At 48.4% G+C, this 24,713-nt stretch overlaps 1 protein-coding gene across 1 annotated transcript in view; it reads right to left on the bottom strand.

The window, feature by feature from the left end:
- KIF13B (kinesin family member 13B) overlaps window positions 1–24,713 on the bottom strand; it is a 375,782-nt gene that overhangs the window by 75,081 nt on the left and 275,988 nt on the right. Inside the window, exons 29-33 of the mRNA XM_040348102.1 lie at window positions 19,308–19,363; window positions 14,431–14,555; window positions 10,606–10,782; window positions 6,137–6,229; window positions 2,119–2,271 (exon numbers count right to left, since the gene is read on the bottom strand). Coding sequence (XP_040204036.1) covers window positions 2,119–2,271; window positions 6,137–6,229; window positions 10,606–10,782; window positions 14,431–14,555; window positions 19,308–19,363 — 604 coding nt within the window. The remainder of the gene's footprint in view (window positions 1–2,118; window positions 2,272–6,136; window positions 6,230–10,605; window positions 10,783–14,430; window positions 14,556–19,307; window positions 19,364–24,713) is intronic.

Below are 24,713 nucleotides of genomic sequence, written 5' to 3'. Positions count from 1 at the left end.
AGAGCCTTACTATTGGCATAACAGAAAGAGGTTTGACTGAAGAACTTTCTGGCTCATGTCCAACACTTTGAGTCTCTGCAGAAACTTTTTCTTTTTGGTCTTCAACTTTATGGGTGAACCGGAGAAGATGAACAGCAGTGAGCCTCGGAATGATACGGTTTCTATAGTTTGAATGAATGTACTGAGTTTTGTGTGCTTATGGCTGTAGACTTAAAATGGAATGCAAATTTATGGTGTTTGCTTTGGAAGACATAAAGACTTCAAATTCAAAACTAGTCTATGCTGCTCTTAAGACTGAACTCGAAAAAAACAAAATACACAGATGAAACACATATATGGGAGCCGATATGTCTACCAAAAGGATATGTATTTTCTGTTTACCTAGTTATATTTATACATCTGTCATACAGCACAGCCCTGTCTGTCAAGTCACTTCTGGGTGAGCTGTACTGCTGGGAGGGAGGACAGGGGGAGCCGAGCTGCCGAGTCACTCACGAGAGAGGGGGGGGGCCGTGCTGCAGAGTCACTGATGGGGGGGGCGTGCTGCCGCCGAGTCACTGACGAGGGGGGGAGCTGAGCTACCGACAAGGGGGGGGAAAGCCGAGCTGCCAAGTCACCGACGAGGGGGGGGGGGGGAGCCGAGCTACAGATGAGGGGGGGGGAGCCGAGCTGCCGACGGCGGGGGGGGGGGGGGGGGGAGCCGAGCTACCGACGACGACGGGGGGGGGAGCCGAGCTGCCGAGTCACCAACGAGGGGGGGGGGAGCCGAGCTGCCGAGCCACCGACGACGGGGGGGAGGGGGGCGAGCTGCTGAGTCACCGACGAGGGGGGAGCCTAGCTGCAGAGTCACCAACGAGGGGGGGAGCCTAGCTGCAGAGTCACCAACGAGGGGGGGAGCCTAGCTGCAGAGTCACCAACGAGGGGGGGAGCCTAGCTGCAGAGTCACCAACGAGGGGGGGAGCCTAGCTGCAGAGTCACCAACGAGGGGGGGGGGAGCCGAGCTGCCGAGCCACCGACGACGGGGGGGGGGGGGGGGGCGAGCTGCTGAGTCACCGACGAGGGGGGAGCCTAGCTGCAGAGTCACCAACGAGGGGGGGTGCCTAGCTGCAGAGTCACCAACGAGGGGGGGAGCCTAGCTGCAGAGTCACCAACGAGGGGGGGAGCCTAGCTGCAGAGTCACCAACGAGGGGGGGGGTTTGGAGTCACTGCTGGGAGAGGGAAGAAGGGGAGCTGGGCTCCTAAATTTCTTCCTGGGAGGGTGTGAAGCAGGGTGAGCTGAACTGCTGAATCACTTGCTGGGGGGGGAGCAGGGCGAGCTGAGATGCGCTCCTAAGTTACTTGCTGGGAGGGGGAAGCAGGGTGCGTTGAGCCGTTAAATGACTGCTGGGAAAAGGAGCAGGGTGAACCAAGCTGCTGAGTCACTGCTGCAAATGGGAAGCAGGGCAAGATGAGCTACTTAAATATAACCAAATCTTTCTGCCGTAAAGGTTGAGGAAGAATTACTCCACAATGCATTAAGGGTTGTTTTAGGCTGGGTTCACACTTAATATGTATGCGGCTCACAGCAGGGATCCGATGCGTCCCTGTTCTCTGTCTCAGAGATGAATCAGGCCTGAATTTTTGGATGAATTCAGACCTGAAACAAACCCAAAGACGCTCCGGACCCATAAGTGTGAACCCACCCGTAAAGCTTATTTAAGACTTTGATTGTCCACACTACAGTTCTTCTATAAGTTGCCTGATAAAAAAGGCAGAAATGCATACATAGTGGGGAAGCAAGCAACTTTATGCTCAACTCTATCTTGTTTAGGTAGGTATAATGACTATAAAAAAGGAAAGGCTTGCTAGCACTAGTCGTGACATTACAGGAAGCAGACACAGCCCGAACCATAATGTCAAGGAGCACTGGATAGGCATGAACTGGTGCACCTAGCAAAAGCTTACAAAGGCAGCATTTATCACTAGCATACAGCCAGAATTTTTATACACTGGGACCCTCTGTCCACTAGAGCTCTGCAACAATGTATATTGCAGTGCAGAGCATTTTATTGTTGTTCATTATAACCTTGCAAAATACATAATTGACAAATACGCAATGCATAAAAGGATAACACGTACCTGACGCAGCCGGTCCAGGGTAAGGATGTTTTCCACAGCCAGAACACTCCGCAGATACTTCTCAATGTATGCTTCAGAATCCGCTGAGCCGGTATCCTCTGCATTCGCTGCCAGGCGTGCCAGGGCTTCTCGGTCTTCAGAGCTTTGAGAGTCCTGAGGATAAGGAATAAAAAGTTCTATCATTGTCTGAATTAGGAGGACAATGGGTTCCAATGGACTCCAATGAGGTGGGCCACACGTCATACACAAAAGTACCATTTGTACGATGCAAAACCTATGACTTTGAGGTGTAGGTTATTGAGAGATACAAAACAGCCCAACAATTGAAAACTATGCGTGAAATAAAGAGCATTGCTTGCTGTTTTATGTAGTATTTGGCCATTGTAAAGCCCATTTCCAGTTTTGCATTTAGCACGTTGTGTTTTTTTTTTTGATTATGCACACCCAGCTTGGCTTTATATTTATACAGAGATCTTCTTTAATGATTCCTAATTGCCTCACTTGAGGGTAATATTTAAGAAAAAGGATCTCCATTATCTACCATGTAGACATAAATGAGAGAGATGTGAGCCTCCCAGCAAGAGCAACAACGCTCACCGTCGCTATGAACTGCAGGAGATATCGACTGAAAAGAATCAATGAAACTTTGTATTCTGTGCATTGTGTTCAGGCAGCAGTCATCAAAAAGCCGGTGTCGGTGAAATGACAGCATAACCTTTACAGAGTAATGTTATTGGAGAGGATGGGGGGGACTGGGGACAGCAGAGACCGCACTCACCACAACAATAAGGTGTGGTGATATGTACGGTATAGTGATCCCAATGATGGTTTTTCCATATGTCACCTTGGACACGTAAAAGGGACTCAACATAAAGCGTTACATACAGCACAGATGAGGCCCAAAAAATTCCACTCAGTGATCCATTAGAGAGAGAGACGAGAGAGAGAGACGAGAGAGAGAGAGAGAGAGAGACAGAGAGAGAGAGAGAGAGACAGAGAGACAGAGAGACGAGAGAGACAGAGAGAGAGAGACGAGAGAGACAGAGAGACAGAGAGAGAGACAGAGAGACCAGAGAGAGAGAGAGAGAGAGAGAGAGAGAGAGAGAGCGCAGAGAGAGAAAGAGACCAGAGAGAGAGAGACCAGAGAGAGAGAGACCAGAGAGAGAGAGAGAGAGAGAGAGAGAGAGAGAGAGAGAGAGAGAGAAAGAAAGAGAAAGAGACCAGAGAGAGAAAGACGAACAAGAGAGAGACGAACGAGAGAGAGAGAGAGAAAGACGAACGAGAGAGAGAGAGAGAAAGACGAACGAGAGAGAGAGAGAAAGACGAACGAGAGAGAGAGAGAGAGAGAAAGACGAACGAACGAGAGAGAGAGAGAAAGACGAACGAACGAACGAACGAACGAACGAGAGAGAGAGAGAGAGAGAGAGAGAGAGAGAGAGAGAGAAAGACGAACGAACGAGAGAGAGAGAGAGAGAGAGAGAGAGAGAGAGAAAGACGAACGAACGAGAGAGAGAGAGAGCGCGAGCGAGCGAGAGACCAGGGAGAGAGCGAGCGAGAGACCAGGGAGAGAGCGAGCGAGAGACCAGGGAGAGAGCGAGCGAGAGACCAGGGAGAGAGCGAGCGAGAGACCAGGGAGAGAGCGAGCGAGAGACCAGGGAGAGAGCGAGCGAGAGACCAGGGAGAGAGCGAGCGAGAGACCAGGGAGAGAGCGAGCGAGAGACCAGGGAGAGAGCGAGCGAGAGACCAGGGAGAGAGCGAGCGAGACACCAGGGAGAGAGCGAGCGAGACACCAGGGAGAGAGCGAGCGAGACACCAGGGAGAGAGCGCGCGAGAGACCAGGGAGAGAGCGCGCGAGAGACCAGGGAGAGAGCGCGCGAGAGACCAGGGAGAGAGCGCGCGAGAGACCAGGGAGAGAGAGCGAGCGAGAGACCAGGGAGAGGGCGAGCGAGAGACCAGGGAGAGAGCGAGCGAGAGACCAGGGAGAGAGCGAGCGACCAGGGAGTAGGAGAGAGCGAGCGAGAGACCAGGGAGAGAGCGCGCGCGAGACCAGGGAGAGGGAGAGAGCGCGCGCGAGACCAGGGAGAGGGAGAGAGCGCGCGCGAGACCAGGGAGAGGGAGAGAGCGCGCGCGAGACCAGGGAGAGAGCGCGCGGGAGACCAAGGAGAGGGAGAGAGCGCGCAAGACCAAGGAGAGGGAGAAAGCGCGCGATAGAGAGACATAAAAAACCTAGGACTTAAAAATCCTTTACATGGACTCTTCCCCATGCCCCTTTATATTACCCCTTAACCCCCTATAGACTGCCCCAGAGCTACCTCCCCTCCTTTCCATTTGACATTTTGGCCCTTCCAAGAACGCCTAATTGATTTTGAACTTGAGTAGGAGGAAGTATGGGAGATCGGAGCTGGTAGTCTTGGAGGAAGTATGGGAGATCGGAGCTGGTAGTCTTCAGTCACATTTCACCCCATGTTCTGCCTTTTTTTTGTGTAAACAGAGGTGGCCAGACAAGGAAAAATGTAATAATGAATTGTGTTTTGGTGCTGGAATAGACTTCTGCCACATCTCTGAACTAAAATCAGAAGTGAAAGCACGTGCATATAAATATTTAACCATGTCGCAGTACTTAAATGTTAAAGGACATTAATTGGGAAAATGAAATATTTAACTGATGCTTGGTCATGTGACCAATGCCAGGGTTCTGCCATAGAATCTCAGGTGGAAAAGCAAGCTGGATTTGCTGGATTAGATTGTAAGCTCCTTGAGGGTAGGGACTGAATGTACAATATATATGTAAAGCGCTGCGTAAATTGTTGGCACTATATACGTACCTGCAATAAATAAATAATAAACAGGCCTAAAAATACTTCATATAAGCAGAGATCAGGTAACTAATGCCTAGGCACCAGTTACCTAGTAGGACAAAAATAAAATAAAATGAAAGTCAAACTTAACCACTTAAGACCCGGACCAAAATGCAGCTAAAGGACCTTGACCCTTTTTGCGATTCGGCACTGCGTCGCTTTAACTGACAAATGCGCGGTCGTGCGATGTGGCTCCCAAACAAAATTGGCGTCCTCTTTCCCCCACAAATAGAGCTTTCTTTTGGTGGTATTTGATCACCTCTGCAGTTTTTTTTTTGCGCTATAAACAAAAATAGAGCGACAATTTTGAAAAAAAATCAATATTTTTTACTTTTTGCTATGATAAATATCCCCCAAAAATATATAAAAAATATATTTTTTTTTCCTCAGTTTAGGCCGATACGTATTCTTCTACGTATTTTTGGTAAAAAAAAAAAATCGCAATAAGCGTTTATCGGTTGGTTTGCGCAAAATTTATAGCGTTTACAAAATAGGGGATAGTTTTATTGCATTTTTATTAATTTTCTTTTTTTTTTTACTACTAATGGTGGCGATCAGCGATTTTTTTCGTGACTGCGACATTATGGCGGACACTTTGGACAAATTTGACAAATTTTTGGGACCATTGTCATTTTCACAGCAAAAAATGCATTTAAAATGCATAGTTTAGTGTGAAAATGACATTTGCAGTTTGGGAGTTAACCACAAGGGGGCGCTGTTGGGGTTATGTGTTCCCTGAAGTGTGTTTACAACTGTAGGGGGGGTGTGGCTGTAGGTGTGACGTCATCGATTGTGTCCCCCTATAAAAAGGGATGACACGATCGATGCAGCCGCCACAGTGAAGAACGGGGAAGCCGTGTTTACACGCGGCTCTCCCCGTTCTTCAGCTCCGGGGAGCGATCGCGGGACTCCAGCAGCAATCGGGTCCGGGAGCTTCGGACCGGGTCGCGGGGAGCGCGCCGCGGGCCCGCGACCCACAGCTGGGTACTACTACAGGACGTACCTGTATGTACATGTGCCCAGCCGTGCCATTCTGCCGACGTATATATGTGCAGGAGGCGGTCCTTAAGTGGTTAATTACTACAGATAGACGCATGCTTTCAGTTTGGAGCTTAAATAAGTTCGCTTTTAGACCAAGACACAAAGCATTAACTTCTTACCTCCGGAATATTAGAAACAATTTCAACAGTAACTCCACAGCTCGTAATGTTGCTCCTGTGAGACATCCTTCTTAGAAAGTTCTGAGCGAACCCCTACAATAAAAAACAACAATGAAATAGAATACTAGCACATAAAACTGCAATAACAGATAAAAATAAAAATAAAAGTATAAGGCGAATTGAATTCAGGATCTCCGCATCCAATTTGCAATAGCAGGAGATTGTGACCGGCTCTCTATGGGGGCGGTTCACATATCTCCGATGCAAATTTGCACAGGAGTCCTGTGCGTCTTTTGGTCCGTTTTAGGTCCAAATTAAGCCCAAAATTTGTGCTGAAATCGAACCTGAAACGGTGAACGAGGACGCACTGGACCGGTGCTGGGAGCCGCATCGGCATTAGATGTGAACCGAGCCTTAAACATTTTTCCGGACAGATAAGGCTTTAATTTGGTAGCAGATTTGGCTCCTTTTAATCTATTAGCTTGTTTTTTTTTTTTTTATGCGAATAAATATAAAATAAAAAATTGGAAATCTAAAAAAAAAAAAAAAAAAAAAAAAATTGCAATTTATTGTAACTTTTCCCAATGCAATGTTTATGTAATTTGCACACCCCTTTATATTTATTGAAAAATATAATCAGCAAAAGGTCTTATTAAAATGATATCACATAGGTACGACCTTGATGTAATGTAGCGGGATGGTAAAACACGATCGCGGGACACCGGCGGACATTGAGTCCGCGGGTCCTGCGGTCACGGTACAACTCAGTTGAAAAACAAACTGAAATCTTTTAGGTGGAGGAAAGTAAAAAATAAAATAAAAATATATGGTTGCACAAGTGTGCACACTTAAAGTAATACTTTGTTGAAGCACCTTTTGTTTTTATTACAGCACTCAATCTTTTTGCGTATGAGTCTATCAGCATGGCACACCTTGGCAATATTTGCCCACTCTTTGCAAAAACACTCCAAATCTGTCAGATTGCGAGGACATCTCCTGTGCACAGCCCTGTTCACATCACCCCACAGATTTTCGAAGGGATTCAGGTCTGGGCTCTGGCTGGACCATTCCAAAAACTTTAATCTTCTTCTGGTGAAGCCATTCCTTTGATATGGATGTATGCTTTGGGTCATTGTCATGCTGAGAGATGAAGCTCCTCTTCGTGTTCTGCTTTCTAGCAGAAAGCTGAAGGATTTGTGCCAATATTGACTGGTAATTGGAACTGTTCACAATTCCCTCTACCTTGACTAAGGCCTCTGTTCCAGGTGAAGAAAAACAGCCCCAAAGCATGATGGTGCCACCGCCATGCTTCACTGTCGGTATGGTGTTCTTTTGGTCATGTGCAGTGTTGTTTTTGCCCCAAACATATCTTTTGGGATTATGGCCAAAGAGTTCAACCTTAGTTTCATCAGACCATAACACATTTTCCCACATGCTTTTGGGAGACTTCAGATACGTTTAGGCAAAATTTAGCCGGGCTTGGATGTTTTTCTTCGTAAGAAAAGGCTTCCATCTAGCCACTCTACTCCATAGCCCAGACATATGAAGAATACGGGAGATTGTTCTCATATGTACCACACAGCCAGTACTTGCCAGATATTCCTGCAGCTTCTTTAATGTTGCTGTAGGCCTCTTGGCAACCTCCCAGACCAGTTTTCTTCTCATCAATTTTGGAAGAAGCTCCAGTTCTTGGCAATGTGTCACTGTTGTGCCATATTTTCTCCACTTGATGATGACCGTCTTCACTGTGTTCCATTGTATATCTGAGGGACCTTCAAACTACGGCCCTCCAGTTGTTCAGCAACTACAATTCCCATCATGCCTAGTCATGTCTGTGAATGTCAGTGTTTTACAACGCCTCATGGGATGTGTAGTTCTGCAACAGCTGGAGGGCCGCAGTTTGAAGATCCCTAATATCTTATGCCTTGATAACTCTTTTGTACCCTTCTCCTGACTGATAACTTTAAACAATGAGATCCCTCTGATGTTCTGGAAGCTCTCTGCGGACCATGGCTTTTGCTGTAGGATGCGCCTAAGGAAATGTCAGGAAAGACCTACTAGAACAGCTAAACTTTATTTGGGGTTAATAGGAGGCACTTTAAATAATAGTAGGTGTGTACAGACTCCTATTTAACATGAGTTTGAATGGGATTGCTTAATTCTGAACAAAGCTACATCCCCAGTTATACCGTGTTTCCCCTGAAAATAAGCCCTACCCTGAATAGAAGACCTAGCGCAATTATCGGGGAGGGCTGTAATATAAGCCCTACCCCAGTTAATATAAAAAAAAAAATGATCCACCTGGTAAAACTTCCACACTGGCATAAGGCGCAGTGTCCCCCCCCCCCCCCCCTGCAACGACAATACCCCATCCACAGCCGCTGCCGACCCGCCGGAGGTCTTCTCCTCCTCCCTCTGCAGTGCCCAGGGCGGGCTGAAGTCCGTGGGAATCTCGGAGCAGAGAAGAAGAGCTGAGGCAGGTTACACAATCGCTGAGGGCTGCTGTAAAAGGCACTTCTCATAAAACAGCCACAAAAGGGAGACACCCTACACAAGCACAATCCTCCCAGAAAACGGACTACATCATCTTAAAAGTACTTTAACCAAGATGTCAAGATACTGATACTAATAAGACATCTCCCGAAAATAAGCCCTAGGGTCTTTTTTGTGGCCAAAATTAATATAAGACACGGTTTATTTTCAGGGAAACACTGTAAGAGGGTGTGCACACTTCTGTAACCACATTATTTTATAGTTTTTTACTTTTACTCCCCTTAAAAGATTTCAGTTTTTTTTTTTCAACTGAGCTGTACAGTTTATAGGTCACATTAAAGGTGAAAAAAGTTCTGAAATGATTTATCTTTGTAATTTTTTTTTTTACATCACAGAAACCTGACATTTTGCCAGGGGTGTGTAGACTTTTTATATCCACCGTATGTGCAGTTAGCAGTGCTTTTCCTCACTGGATGAACGCAGGTCATCGCAATTGGACCTGTTAGCTTGGAGTGCTGCTCTAAGAAAGAAGGAGAGTGTATATAGTCCTGCTGGTACTCCGGAATGGAGTTCTGGCTGAAAATACAACCGATCCTGTAGTGTAGAGCAGTGGTAATCAACCCTGTCCTCAGGGCCCACTAACAGGCGGGGTTTGCAAGATAACTGAAATACATCACAGGTGATTTCATTTGCTGCTCAGTGATTGCAGTATTCTAGTCTGCATCTCCCCAAGGTAATACATAAAACCTGGCCTGTTAGTGGGCCCTGAGGACAGGGTTGATGACCACTGGTGTAGAACATACATAGAAAAATCAGCGCTTAACCCTACCCCGGCCTATGTGATTATCATGTGCAAGATGGCCTCAGCTTTGCACCACTCCACAAGCGGTGCCCTCTGACCGGTTTTACCCCACCGGGGCTTAATCAGGAGACCGCTATGACTAAGCCCCAGTGGGTGGGGTGAAACATTTCAGAGGGTGTGGCTTGTGAGGTGGTGAAAGGCTGAGGCCACCAGTTTATGTGGTAAATGTATAAGATGGCCTCAGCCTTGCACCACTTCACAAGCCGCTCCCTCCGACATGTTTCACCCCACCCACTGGGGCTTAGTCATAGATGTCTCTGTAGGGTGACCACGTGTCCCGGATTTCCCGGGACAATCCCGCATTTTGAAGGTCTGTCCCGGGCACATTTATTCCGGGACAATACAGTGTCCCAGAATAAAAATGGCATAGCCACCCCCCAGGGCCAATCTGATGCCCCCAAAAAAGGCGGCCACATCACTGCTTTACTCACTGACAGTACTTGTCCTGGCCGGGATTGCCTGCAGGAGCACAATCCCCACCCCCTGCTTGTGATTGAAGAAATCATAAATCCCGCCTCTTGTGTCCAATCACTGTGCTGTGATTCGTTACAGCAAAAGCTGATTTTTAGGAAGGAAGGGTATCCCTGAATGTGGTCACCCTAGGTCTCTGATTAAGCCCCGGTGGGGTAAAACATGTCAGAGGGCACCTCTTGTGGTGTGGTGCAAATCTGAGGCCATCTTACGCATAATAACCACATAGACCAGATAGGGTTGAGTAACACTTTTTCTAAGCAGGTAACTGCAATGACACATAGAAAACAATAGTTTTCTATGTGCCATAGTCACACTAGAACGCTGAGTTTATATATGTGTGTTCCAGGATGTGCGTTAGAATGAAACGTTTGCATTTTATCATGGAGGAATGCACACAAAAGGCACTGCAACATCCCTCACCCACAACAATTAGGTCAGAAAAACATGTGCATTTGACTCCAGGCCAACAGTGAATAATTTTTATAGGTTTTTTATGTGCATTATAATTTGAACGGGTCCCTAAATATTAGCTGACAATATCGGAGTACGGCTTTTTTTTCTCCTAAATAGTTTGCATTGTTGCTCACATTTTGAAGAGACATCTGGTAAAAAAAAACACGACTGAAGTCTTGGTTCTCACCTGGCGGCTGTAGACATTGACACATATGCGCTTGCGTAGAACTAGCTGCATCTCAGCAGGGTGACTCAGCTGTACTGTGACTCTGGCAATAAGGTAAACTCTCTCATCCGCAGAGGAGCCTTTACTGAGCTGCGGACAGTTGTGGACGGTGCAGTCCCAGGAGGCCTCTGATTTTACCTGAAAGAACATGGCAAAATTAACAAAGAAAGGTGCAATAATTAACATTTTGGCATTATACTTTAAAGCGGAACTTCACCCAAGACAGAAAGTCAGTATTTGGAGCTGCTGACTGAGCTTTTTTTTTATACAAAAAACTCCTGTACTTCAGATTCCTGATGAGTATACATTTTCCAGGTCAGTAGAGTATAATGCGCAGTGCAGAGGTCAGAAGTAACATACAGTGCAGGGGTCAAGCGTAAGTAACACACAGTGCAGGGCGCAGGCATAAGAAATGCGCACGTTCAAAGATCAGCAGCATGTGGCGCAGGAGTCAGGATAAAGGTATGCAAAGTGCGGGGTCAGGAGTAAATAATGCAGAGTTCAGAAGTAAGAAGCACAGAATGCAGTGGCCAGACATAAGTTCCGCAGAGGATCAGAGTTTAGTGCTAGGCAGCCCAAAGTGCAGGGATTAGAAGTAATTAAAGTTCAAAGGTCAGTAGTATGTAACAGAGTGCAGGGTGGGGTGGGGGGGGGGTCAGAAGCAAGAAACAGATCAAAGGTCAGTAGTAACAGAGTGCAGAGGGGGGTCAGAAGTAACAGATCAAAGGCCAGTAGTAGGTTACACAGAGTGCAAGGTGGGGGGGGGGCGTATCAGAAGCAAGTAACAGATCAAAAATCAGTAGTGTGTAACACAGAGTGCAGGGGGGGTCAGAAATAAGTAATGCAGAAATAAGATGTCAGTAGTATGCAATGCAGAGGGCAGGGGTCAGGAGCAAGACATGCAAAGTGCAGGGGTCAGCAGTAGGTAATGAGGAGTTCAATAGAAGAAAGCAGTCATCCGATGTACAGTAAGCAATGCAGAGATCAAAGTTTAGTAGTATATAGTGCAAAGTGCAGGGATCAGAAGTAATTAAAGCAGAGTTCAAAAGTCAGTAGTATGTAACCAAGAGCACAGGAGTCAGAAGCAAGTAGCAGAGATCAGAGGTCAGTAGTATGCAGGGGCGGACTGACCATTGATTGGGGTTCTCGGGCACTGCCCGAGGGCCCCATGCCACTAGGGGGCCCCATCAGGGTTGCCAGGCTCAATAAAACCAGGGACAGTAAGTAAAAAAATGTTTTTTTTACATCTGTCCCTGATATGTCTGAAACCGGCATGCTTTTGATGTGAAAATCCTGAGATTTTAGCTGCCCCGCCTCTGCACTGCCTCCTGTCGTGGTGGCCATCTGTAAGCCCGGGGGCCCCATAATCTTCTATTGCTCGGGGGCCCCATGAGTTGTCAGTCCACCCCTGGTAGTATGTAACAGAGTGCAGGGTGTGGGGGGGGGGGGTCAGAAGCAAGTTACAGATCAAAGGTCAGTAGTAAGTAACACAGAGTGCAAGGGGGGAGGGGATCAGAAGCAAGTAGCAGAGATCAAAGGTCAGTAGAATGTAACACAGAGTGAAGGGGGTCAGAAATAAGTAATGCCAATATCAGATGTCAGTAGTATGTAATGCAATTGTCAGGAGCAGGAAATGCAAAGTGCAGGGGTCAGGAGTAGGCAACGAGGAGTTCAGTAGCAGAAAGCAGTCATCTGATGCATGGTAAGTAATGCAAAGATCAACGTTTAGTAGTACATGCAAAGTGCAGGGATCAGACGTAATTAAAGCAGAGTTCAAAAGTCAAGAGTATATAACCAAGAGCACAGGAGTCAGAAGTAATTAACAGAGATCAAAGGTCAGTAGTATGTAAACGCAACGTTCAGGAGTAAGCAAAGCAGAGCTCAGGTTAGTAGTATGTAACGTAGAGTGCAGTGGTCAATAGCGCGATACCATAGGTGTGCGTAGCCTATTGCATTACGGTGTGCACCCCGGAGCTCAAACACACACGCGTGTGTAAATATATATAGGGCAGTAGGGCAATGGTCAGTGTCAGTAGGGCAGAGGTTGTGTCCGTAGAGCAGTGGCTGGTGTCAGTATTTTTTTACAATATTTTCTTTCAATAATTATTTATCATTTTTTTTACTATTTTTTTTTGGAGCTTTGGTGAAATATCAGGGGTCTAAAGGGGTGTAGACCCCTTATGTCTCTTTAGAGACAGAGAAAGGGACTGAAGACAGAGATTCCCTAGTCAAGAAGCAGGGGGAACGTGTGCCGCACAGGGTGATTAGGGTGTGCCCAGGCACACCCTGTGCGCACATCTATGCACGTAACACACAATGTACAGAAGTGGCACAATGTACACAATGGCCAGAAGTATCTAGTACCCGTTTCTCTCCTTCGCAAAAGAAAAAAAAAACGTTCTAATACAAACACTTCCCCAAAGCTATCCCCAGCACAAATTTCCACCTGCCTCCCTGACATGCACATACAGGCCTTAGATGTAATGACACCTGGCAAAGTGAGGCAAGTCCTCCCATTTCTCCCCTCAACCTTGTCATATGTTGTGTTAAGGCCAGGAAGGCATCTAAGACTACGCTCAGCTCTGTAATGCCCACTCTGCCACCCTGATCCGAGGTCCCAGAGGTGGTAGGCTGGTATGTTAACCACTTCCTGAGCCCCACTAAAACTAATGGACTATGTTCCCGACACCCATTTAGAACGGAAGAAGTCACTTTAATCAAGTCCATTTGAAAGTGACCCCATGACTATCCTTTCCACTATTCTATCTATTCTATTTACAATTCAGTTGAACTCTAAACCAGACATATAGCTAGATTCAGGTACATGTGTGTATCTTTGCGGCGGCGTAGCGTATCGTATTTACGCTACGCCGCCGTAAGTCAGAGAGGCAAGTGCTGTATTCACAAAGCACTTGCCTCCTAAGTTATGGCGGCGTAGCGTAAATGGGGCCGGTGTAAGCGCGCCTAATTGAAAATGGGGATGAGGGGGCGTGTTTTATGTAAATGGGTGGTGACCCGACGTGATTGACGGCATGCGCCGTCCGTGTACATATCCCAGTGTGCATTGCTCCAAAGTACGCCGCAAGGACGTATTGGTTTCGACGTGAACGTAAATTACGTCCAGCCCTATTCACGGACGAATTACACAAACAACGTAAAAATTTCAAATTTCGACGCAGGAACGACGGCCATACTTAACATTGGCTACGCCACCTAGGGGGCAGCTTTATCTTTACGCCGGCGTACCTCTTACGGAAACGGTGCATCTTTACTGCAACGGGCGCACGTACGTTCGGGAATCGGCGTATTTAGTCATTTACATAATCTACGCCAAACTCAACGGAAGCGCCACCTAGCGGCCAGCGGAAAAATTGCACCCTAAGATACGACGGCGTAGGAGACTTACGCCGCTCGTATCTTAGCCTAATTTAGGCGTATCTGGTTTCCAGAATACGCTTAAATTTACGCCGGCGTAGATGCAGAGTTACGATGGCGTATCTATTGATACGCCGGCGTAACCCTACCTGAATCCAGCTAATAAAACACAAAAGAGAACACAGAAGTCTTTTTTTTTTAAACACTTCAGAATTTTTATGCAAATTCATCTACTTGTCACTATTTTTCTTTTTATATGTTACTTTACATTGTGTTTTGAAACTTGAACAAGCATAAAAAAAAAACGTCAGCAGCAAAATAGGGCAAAGCAAAGAAGAAAGTCGCTATTATGCCGATCCTTCATACAGATGATGTTTACAGCTTAGAAAACTAAAATGTTCCAATACAAACCTCGTTCTCGTGGTGTTTGATGATCTGCAGATCATAGAATTCATCTTCCTCTTCGTTGGTGAGCGTGGCGTCCCAACCGGCTGCCTCTGGTTCATCCAGATTATCCTGCGAGCTGAAATCATCCGCTGCAACAAATAAAAGTGAAACGGCGATGATGATCATTTCCTGCTGGTTTCCAGTGAAATGCCGCGTACACACGATCGGAATTTCCGACAAGAAAACCTGTGGATTTTTTTCCCCCGATGGATTTTCGCTCAAACTTGTCTTGCATACACACGGTCACACAAATGTTGCTCGGAAATTCCGATCGCCAAGAACGCGGGGACGTACAACACTACGAGCCGAGAAAAATGAAGCTTCTTGTCGGAAAAATTGAGAACCAGCTCTCAAATTTTTGTTGTCGGAAATTCCGACCGAAAAAGTCAGATGGAGCCTACACGCCGTCGGAATTTCCACATCAAACTTTTCTTGTCGGAAATTCCGATCGTGTGTACGCGGCATTATAGAATTACTAGACAAACAATACTATTTGCATACAAGGCCTCAAGCACATGGAAGTCTAAGTCCTCAACCAGGGTTCTATGGACCCCTAAAGTTCCTCCACAGGTTGCTAGAGGTTCTGCCTCTCAGATAAGTTCCCACTGACATTGTTGATCGTTTAAGCCATATGTAAGGGGGGTAACTCATTCCAATGATCACAAGTGTAAGGAGCATTCTTCCCACTGACCATCACACAAATATATCATGAGTTGTAGAGTAATTTTTAGCAGGGGGTTCTTTGAGACAGGAAAGTTATTTTAAAGGTTCCTCCGTATTGTAAAGGTTGTGCTAGAATAGATGAATGGACTGCAAAACCCTCTAGTGTAAAATCCCTGGTGTTTTCTCAAGCCCAGGGGGAGATGGGTGGCTGTACGCAGCAACCCGGGTGAAGGAAAGCGCTGGGGATATCACACTAGAAGACTTTACAACCTCTACATTGATGTGTATGAGGCCTGAACATTTGTACCATAATAGGACCCTTGTGTATAGTCAGGAAAACAACCTCAGTGGGAAACAGAGTATTGCCTTACCTGTAAATTCCATATCTTAGAGTACAGTACAGGGCACAGGCAACTTATTCAAACACCATGGGCTATAGGCTTGTACCTTAACGTGATTGGACACTGCCAAGCTTTGAAGGATCAAAGGGGTGCCTACCTTTTAACTCAACCAGACTCTAAGTCCTCAATTTTTTGCTAGTGTCTGTAGGGGATGGACCTCTTCCCCTTCCCAGAGAAACCAACTTCATTGGAGCCTGTAACTTAGGGCGCCTAACTGCTGGTGATCCTACTCCCGCTCCGCCCACAGAGCCAGGAACTATCAACCAGGCAGCCGCACCGGAGGCTGGACAATTTGCAAATGTGTATATGTATATAGTGACTGATCTGCCAAATGCCAAGTGTGTACCGAGAGGTTGCATTGATTGGCAGTGGTGAAGCGGCATTGATGGGCACTGGGACTGCATTTGCTGGGCGCTGGCTAGGCTGCATTTGCTGGGCGCTGGCTAGGCTGCATTTGCTGGGCGCTGGCTAGGCTGCATTTGCTGGGCGCTGGCTAGGCTGCATTTGCTGGGCGCTGGCTAGGCTGCTTTTACTGGGCGCTGGCGAGGCTGCATTTGCTTATTCTTCTTTGGGTGTACGATCTATGTCCAGGCTGAACACACACGTGTCCGGATCACGTTAATTGTCTATGTCTTGTTGTTGTCTTGTCCATTTATTTGTCTACATGTTGTTTCTTTATATTAGCTGGCCTCATATTTTATATGGCTAACTATCTTATATGTGGTTCCAATATTTTGTGCTTACCTTTTATCTTTGATACTAATAAATTAACTAGAATTGTATCATTACCACTCTTTGATCATTATTGTGTTGCTCATAGTAACCCCTTTAGGCCCCCTGCTGGCCGACTACCTTCCCTTCCCTTCTAGGGTTCAACCCACCCCCTCTCCCCCCACCTCTTCCCTTTTCCCTTACCTATTTTTCCTTACCCTTTTTGATTGCATTTGCTGGGTGCTTCATTAAAAAGGTGGGCTATACATAGGCAGGGTAAAAGAGGTGGAGCCGAGGCGGGGGCGGCAAGAATCCTTGCACCAGCCCTGGGCGTCGAGTTAGCTGTAGTGTGCTATACAGGTCCAGTGCTGTGGTCTATTGCTATGGAACCCAGTCCTCAAAGACCCATTTGGGTGCATTTCCCCCATACTGTAATCATGCATCTAACAGTACATATGAAAAAGCAACAAACTAGGGACTGTATGTGGCCACTCAGCCTCCTCTGCGTGCCATAGCTGGCAATGGTGGAGCCAGGCACAAATGCTGGAGCTCAAGAACCTTAAAAGGGACTCCATCACCAACCTAAAAAATTGCAGGTAAAAGCTTAGGGGGAATTTTTCTTTTTTAAATGCTTACTTGAAACCCCATAACAAACAGTTGATGAACATACCCCTGTAGGGTCACTGCTAAATAAATAGGGACACTATGAGTAGTCATTTCTCATGTAAGGGGTTACTTGAAACCCCACAGATGGCAATTATCTTTCACCGGGATTTCAAACCATTTCTTCTCCTCCCTCTCAGCATTGAAATGATTAGTACGGGAGTGAAGGGGGAATAAGCTGCTGGGGGTTGGGGGCTTACAGTGAATCTGCATGGCCAACGTACACTTTAAAGCAGCGCATGCATGGACAGCAAATTGGTATTGGGGGGGGGGGGTGTCTGGTTAACACAAACAATTTGAAGCTTCAGAATTTATCACATTAACTAAAAAGGTTCTATTTATGCCTTATGCACACAAACACTTATGCAAAGCCTGTGGCCTGCCGACATGTGGAAGTGATCAACAAGGATGGAGCAAACCTTCCGCAAACAGTATACGATTTAATGAACCCCATGCTTAGTATGCCTGCTGGGATGGGGAGGGGGGGGGCATGAGTGTATAAGTATTCTGCAGAATGTGGAATGCACATGGATGAGCAAAAGCCCCAAAAAACTTTTAGAAGGAACCTTTAAAGACAGAAATACAAAAGCTACCAATGCTACCGTTGGTTCTTCAAACTCTGAGATTTATCAAGATAAAAAAATCTGTGAAAATAATCACTAAATAAATCAAGATACTTGATTTAAAAACAGACAAAAGTATTGTGCGAGCATTTTTCAGACTCCACCAGCCCAGTTAAGGACCTGGTATGTAGTGAATCCCCATCAGCAGAAACATGAAGCAGGTCGGCAATGGCACCTCCTATATTTCTTGTTCAATAGTTTTGATTCATTTTTAAAAACAGGGTTTACCATAGAACTTTTTTTTATTTTTATTTTAGTTTTGGATAGTGGCGAGGGACTGGAACACCTGTCAGGTTGTTATTGCTGTCTGTACCCCCCCCCCCCCCCCCCCAATTAGGGATATTCACTCTCCTTATTTGTCCTGGTTACCGCCATCACCCTGAGAATAAAAGGGAAAAAAATCCCAGAAGAGGAATGGAGAGGAATCTTCCAATGGGGACACTAGTTCTGGTGATAACCAGGCATGCTCTAATTTTTATGGAATTATCTCTCACTTCTTATTGTGCATTTAGAGAGGAAGGGAAGGAAAACCTCCCCAATGGAACACAGACTGGGGGGAAAAAGCCTGACAGGCATTACAACCATCCCTTAACTCTATGTAAAATAAAATAAACTTTAACAAAATAGGACTGGGAAGGATGATAGGGGAGGACGGGCCGAGTAGAAGGATGATAGGGGAGGACGGGCCGAGTAGAAGGATGATAGGGGAGGACGGGCCGAGTAGAAGGATGATAGGGGAGGACGGGCCGAGTAGAAGGATGATAGGGGAGGACGGGCCGAGTAGAAGGATGATAGGGGAGGACGGGCCGAGTAGAAGGATGATAGGGGAGGACGGGCCGAGTAGAAGGATGATAGGGGAGGACGGGCCGAGTAGAAGGATGATAGGGGAGGACGGGCCGAGTAGAAGGATGATAGGGGAGGACGGGCCGAGTAGAAGGATGATAGGGGAGGACGGGCCGAGTAGAGAAGGATGGGGAAGACCGAGTAGAGAAGGATGTGGAGGACCGAGTAGAGAAGGATGTGGAGGACCGAGTAGAGAAGGATGTGGAGGACCGAGTAGAGAAGGATGTGGAGGACCGAGTAGAGAAGGATGTGGAGGACCGAGTAGAGAAGGATGTGGAGGACCGAGTAGAGAAGGATGTGGAGGACCGAGTAGAGAAGGATGTGGAGGACCGAGTAGAGAAGGATGTGGAGGACCGAGTAGAGAAGGATGTGGAGGACCGAGTAGAGAAGGATGTGGAGGACCGAGTAGAGAAGGATGCGGAGGACCGAGTAGAGAAGGATGCGGAGGACCGAAGAAGTAGGATGCGGAGGACCGAAGAAGTAGGATGCGGAGGACCGAAGAAGTAGGATGCGGAGGACCGAGGAGAAGGATGGGGAGTACCGTGGAGAAGGATGGGGAGTACCGTGGAGAAGGATGGGGAGTACCGTGGAGAAGGATGGGGAGTACCGTGGAGAAGGATGGGGAGTACCGTGGAGAAGGATGGGGAGTACCATGGAGAAGGATGGGGAGTACCGAGGAGAAGGATGGGGAGGACCGAGGAGAAGGTTGGTGAGGACCGAGGAGAAGGATGGGGAGGACCAAGAAGAAGGATGGGGAGGACCGAGCTTTTATTGTCCATAAGATCTGAGTTGCTATAAAAAATGCTGGTCCAATACGTTCATTCTTTAGGCAACTATACCAAATATTTGCATGAGATTCCAGCTCAGCACATCCTCAAAAACAATAGAATGTCTTAATGTATTATGTATGGCATTAAAAACTCCAACAGTTACCTACCATTAAGATCCAGGAATATAACAGGGATATGTGTCTCCATTCCAGAAACTGGAGTCCTGCAATGACAAATAAAATAATGCAGTTGAAACCAAATTCCAGGTTGACAGTCACCCAAATGTTACAAAGAAATAAAAAAATTAGAATGCCATCCATAGCTTGAGGAAGAGCATGGTATTGCTTGAAACTGTACAGCTGCTTGGCTCGATTCTTTTTTGTATGTATACACATGGATTTTTGAAGTAAAAGATTTTTGCATTATGTGGATATCTCACTTTTTTTGTATGATATAGACGGAAGAACAGGAACCCGTTATTTATGAGATCATCCATTTGGATATTTCAAGATTTGGAAGTCGACAGGAGTGACTCCCCAGAAAGGTGTCAGGACAAACAGTGCATCACAGCTTGTTGTGCATTGGGCTGTGTAGCTGCAGACCAGGCAGGGTGCCCATGCTCATGGGTGTCTGCAGAAGTTTTTCAGGGGGGGCATCATTTTAAGGTCACCCATGCTCTGCCCCCTTTTGACAATGTCATGAAGGGGAGGGGCTTAGCCGTGACTCACAAGTACTTAATTTTAAAGGGAAAACTGCAGACTTTATTCCAGTCGTGTGCCATGTACAGGGTGCAGATTTCAGACGTGTGCTATGTACAGGGTGCAGATTCCAGGTGTGTGCTATGTACAGGGTGCAGATTCCAGACGTGTGCTATGTACAGGGTGCAGATTCCAGGTGTGTGCCATGTACAAGGTGCAGATTCCAGGCGTGTGCTATGTACAGGGTGCAGATTCCAGGTGTGTGCTATGTACAGGGTGCAGATTCCAGGTGTGTGCCATGTACAAGGTGCAGATTCCAGGCGTGTGCTATGTACAGGGTGCAGATTCCAGGTGTGTGCTATGTACAGGATGCAGATTCCAGGTGTGTGCTATGTACAGGATGCAGATTATAGGTGTGTGCTATGTACAGGATGCAGATTATAGGTGTGTGCTATGTCAGTATGCATTGAGCGGCTGTGGAGAATGCAGAGCACTTGCCCCCCTTTGCCCCTACCTGCGGATGCCCATGCTGACCTGTGTCCACAGACAAAAACACCTACAATGGGCACGTGAGCACCAGAACTGGACCATGGAAGAAGATATCTCTGAGGTACTGGCCTCCAAGTTCTCCAGCTCGCAATCCGAACAAATATCTGTGGGATGTGCTGGTAAAACAAGTCTGATCAGGGCCGGCGCTCCCACTAGGCGAACTAGGCAGCTGCCTAGGGCGCACTTCCGCCTAGGTGCGCTCTAGGAGGATCAGTTCCCCACCTAGCGGGTGGTAGCTGATGCGGAGTGTAGTGGGAGGTGGCTCCATATGGCTGTCTGCAGAGTAGCTGGGCAGGGAGAAGGAGCAGGCAGATCTTCCCCTTCCCCGGATTAAGCCATGGGTGACCATGCTGATGTCCAGCAGCAGCCATGGGTGTCAGCTCTCTGCCCGCCCTGCCTCCCTTCCTGGGTAATGTGCAGCCATTGGAGGAGCAGGGCGGGCGGCATTGTGCATAGAGACACACAGAATGGATCCACCCAGGCCCAGACTGGCAACAGTACACACACTGGGCCGAGGCCACTTGTCCTGGAGGACCAAAGAAAAGCTGCTCCTGCAGCTTACTTAGTCTCTCTGCAGCCGGCCGCCGTAGCCAGGGGGTGGAAACTAATTATCAGCTGAAGGGGGGAGGAGCTGGAGGAAATCCCCGTGCATGAATGGTGAAACTAACTGCCGCCCACTGCCTGACATGTGGACGGAAAGAAGTGCCCCAAGGTAAGAACTTGTCAGGTGGTGGGGGGAAGCACTGGGTATGAGGGCTTCCAGTCAGATCTTATCACTGGTGTGTGACCCCCTCCACCTGGCTCCATCCCTCCACCTGGCTCCATCCCCCTCTCCTGTCCACTTTGCTATATTCTCCTGTCCACCCAGCTGCACCTCTCCCCTCCCCTCTCCTGTCCACCTGGCGGCACCTCCCCTCTCCTGTCCACCTGGCGGCACCTCCCCTCTCCTGTCCACCTGGCTCTATCCCTTCACCTGGCTGTACCCTCCTGTCCACCTGGCACCATCCCTCCAACTGGCTGCACTCCCCCCTCTCCAGTCCACCTGGCGGCACCCCCCATCTCCTGTCCACCTGGCGGCACCTCCCCTCTCCTGTCCACCTGGCGGGAACCTCCCCTCTCCTGTCCACCTGGCTCCATCCCTTCACCTGGCTGTACCCTCCTGTCCACCTGGCACCATCCCTCCAACTGGCTGCACCCCCCCTCTCCTGTCCAACTGGCGGCACCCCCCCTCTCCTGTCCAACTGGCGGCACCCCCCCTCTCCTGTCCACCTGGCGGCACCCCCCCTCTCCTGTCCACCTGGCGGCACCCCCCTCTCCTGTCCACCTGGCGGCACCCCCCCTCTCCTGTCCACCTGGCGGCACCCCCCCTCTCCTGTCCACCTGGCTCCATCCCTTCACTTGGCTGTACCCTCCCTGTCCACCTGGCACCATCCCTCCAACTGGCTGCACCCCCCCCTCTCCTGTCCACCTGGCGGCACCGCCCCTCTCCTGTCCACCTGGCGGCACCGCCCCTCTCCTGTCCACCTGGCGGCACCGCCCCTCTCCTGTCCACCTGGCGGCACCGCCCCTCTCCTGTCCACCTGGCGGCACCGCCCCTCTCCTGTCCACCTGGCTCCATCCCTCCAACTGGCTGCACCCCCTCTCTTGTCCACCTGGCTGCACCTCCCCTCTCTTGTCCACCTGGCGGCACCTCCCCTCTCTTGTCCACCTGGCGGCACCTCCCCTCTCTTGTCCACCTGGCGGCACCTCCCCTCTCTTGTCCACCTGGCGGCACCTCCCCTCTCTTGTCCACCTGGCGGCACCTCCCCTCTCTTGTCCACCTGGCGGCACCTCCCCTCTCTTGTCCACCTGGCGGCACCCCCCCCTCTCCTGTCCACCTGACTCCATCGCTTCACCTGGCTGTACTCTCCTGTCCACCTGGCTCCATCCCTCCAACTGGCTGCACCCCCCCTCTCCTGTCCACCTGACTCCATCCCTCCAACTGGCTGCACCCCCTCTCTTGTCCACCTGGCGGCACCTCCCCTCTCCCGTCCACCTGGCGGCACCTCCCCTCTCCCGTCCACCTGGCGGCACCTCCCCTCTCCCGTCCACCTGGCGGCACCTCCCCTCTCCCGTCCACCTGGCGGCACCTCCCCTTTAAAGCATCTGCTACTGATGGCTTGATGCCCGATACCACAGAATACCTTCAGAGGTCTAGTGGAGTCTATGCCTTGACAGGTCAAGGCTGTTTTGGCGGCAAAAGGGGGCGCCTATTTAATATTAAGGGTGGTCATGGTGATATGGCCGATCGGTGTGTGTGTGTGTGTGTGTGTGTGTGTTTATAAAATATATATTTTTTTTCATTTGGAACTGTGATTTAATTCACATTTTTGTAAAAAAAAAAAAAAAATCTTTTAAAAAGGATACAAATTGCCTTCCTGCGCTCCCTGGTCTACGCTGCGAGGGCTGCCCGGCCAGAAGAATACGATTGCTTCTTCAACATCTTTCCCCCTTGTAATTATTATATCCTGCTAATTGATTCGGGATGTCAGCGACGGCTGGTTTATTACTACTAAATTGTGCGTAGCATTACTCACCTCCTCTGTCCTTTCATGTATAATTAATGCCGGGGTTTCGCTGTGGTTTTAATTTGCCGTTTCTTAATGCCTTGAAAATTGCACCGAGCTGCCGGCTGGCTGGAAGGAACCAGGCGTTTAATGCTGGTGGCAAAACGTAAACGAGGGCTGCTGTTTTATCGCCGCTTCCTTTTAAGTGAGCGAGCTGGATAATTAACACGGGAGCACCCTAAGTGCACGGCTACTTAAATGTGATTTATCGTCGGGACAAGGTCAGAATTACTTTGATCAAGTGTGAAATATTTTAGGATTGAGATCGCAGCCTCCCCTCCGGTAGCCAGCTGATGTCTTGATGTAGCCAAAGCCATGAACAAAATGCTGACTGATGCTTATATTATATATACACACAATTTGTCACCCTGCTATTAAATGGTACCGGGGAGCTTCAGGTGGAACATGAAGGGGTGAGGTGGAACCATCAACTCCGATACACTGTCACCATGCTATTAAATGGTACAGGGGCCACAGGAAAAGCATACATGGGGTGACAAGGTACCGCTGACTCCTATACACTTTGTCACCCTCCTATGAAATGGTATTATAGCTTTAGGTGGAACATAAAGAGGGTAAAAAAAGGTACCACTGGGGCAGATTCAGGTACCTGCGCGCCAAGTTACGGCGGCGCAGCGTATTGTATTTACGCTACGCCGACGCAACTTACAGGAGCAAGTGCTGTATTCACAAAGCACTTGCTCCGTAAGTTGCGGCAGCGTAGCGTAAATGGGGTTGGCGTAAGCCCGCGTAATTCAAATGTGGAACGGGGGGCGTGTTTTATGCTAATGTGTGATGACCTGACGTGATTGACGTGTTTTACGAACGGTGTGCATTGCTCTCAAGTACGCCGCAACAACGTATTGGTTTCGACGTGAACGTAAATTACGTCCAGCCCTATTCGAACGACTTACGCAAACGACGTAAAAAATTCAAATTTCGAAGCGGGAACGACGTCCATACTTAACATTGGCTTGCGCCTCCTAATAGCAAGAGCAACGTTACGCCGAAAAAGCCTTACGCAAACTACGTAACAAACTACCGCCGGGCGCACGTACGTTCGTGAATCGCTGTAACTAGGTAATTTGCATATTCTACGCCCGAAAACAACGGAAGCGCCCCTAGCGGTCAACGTAATATTGCACACAATTATACGCCGCCGCATTCAAGTTACGTCGGCGGAGGAAGCACAGTGGCTGCAATTTGACACGCAAATTGACGGGCACAGTGGCTGCGAATTGACGGGCACAGTGGCTGCAGTTTGACGGGCACAGTGGCTGCGAATTGACGGCCACAGTGGCTGCAATTTGACGGCCACAGTGGCTGCAATTTGACGGCCACAGTGGCTGCAATTTGACGGCCACAGTGGCTGCAATTTGACGGCCACAGTGGCTGCAATTTGACGGCCACAGTGGCTGCAATTTGACGGCCACAGTGGCTGCAATTTGACGGCCACAGTGGCTGCAATTTGACGGCCACAGTGGCTGCAATTGTTTGGTGTTTTTTTTTCGGTTTGTTTGCGCCCCCCAAAAATTTGGAACACCAGCCGCCACTGGTGGGCTCCTTTCAGGCTCACCTGCCCTCTGTCTATCAAAATGCATGCAATTCCACTGTGGAGACTCAGAAGTTAGAGTTAGGGAGTACAGAAAACGGGGTACCTTGATGGGCCTGTAGCTTACGCATGTATTTGCAAATGTGTGCAAACCCCTGTGGTATGAAG

This window comes from Rana temporaria, chromosome 4 (genome assembly GCF_905171775.1).
Source record: "Rana temporaria chromosome 4, aRanTem1.1, whole genome shotgun sequence".
Classification (NCBI taxonomy): Eukaryota; Metazoa; Chordata; class Amphibia; order Anura; family Ranidae; genus Rana; species Rana temporaria.
The sequence above is the reverse complement of the archived record's forward strand: the minus strand, read 5'-3'. Positions and strand labels throughout refer to the sequence as shown.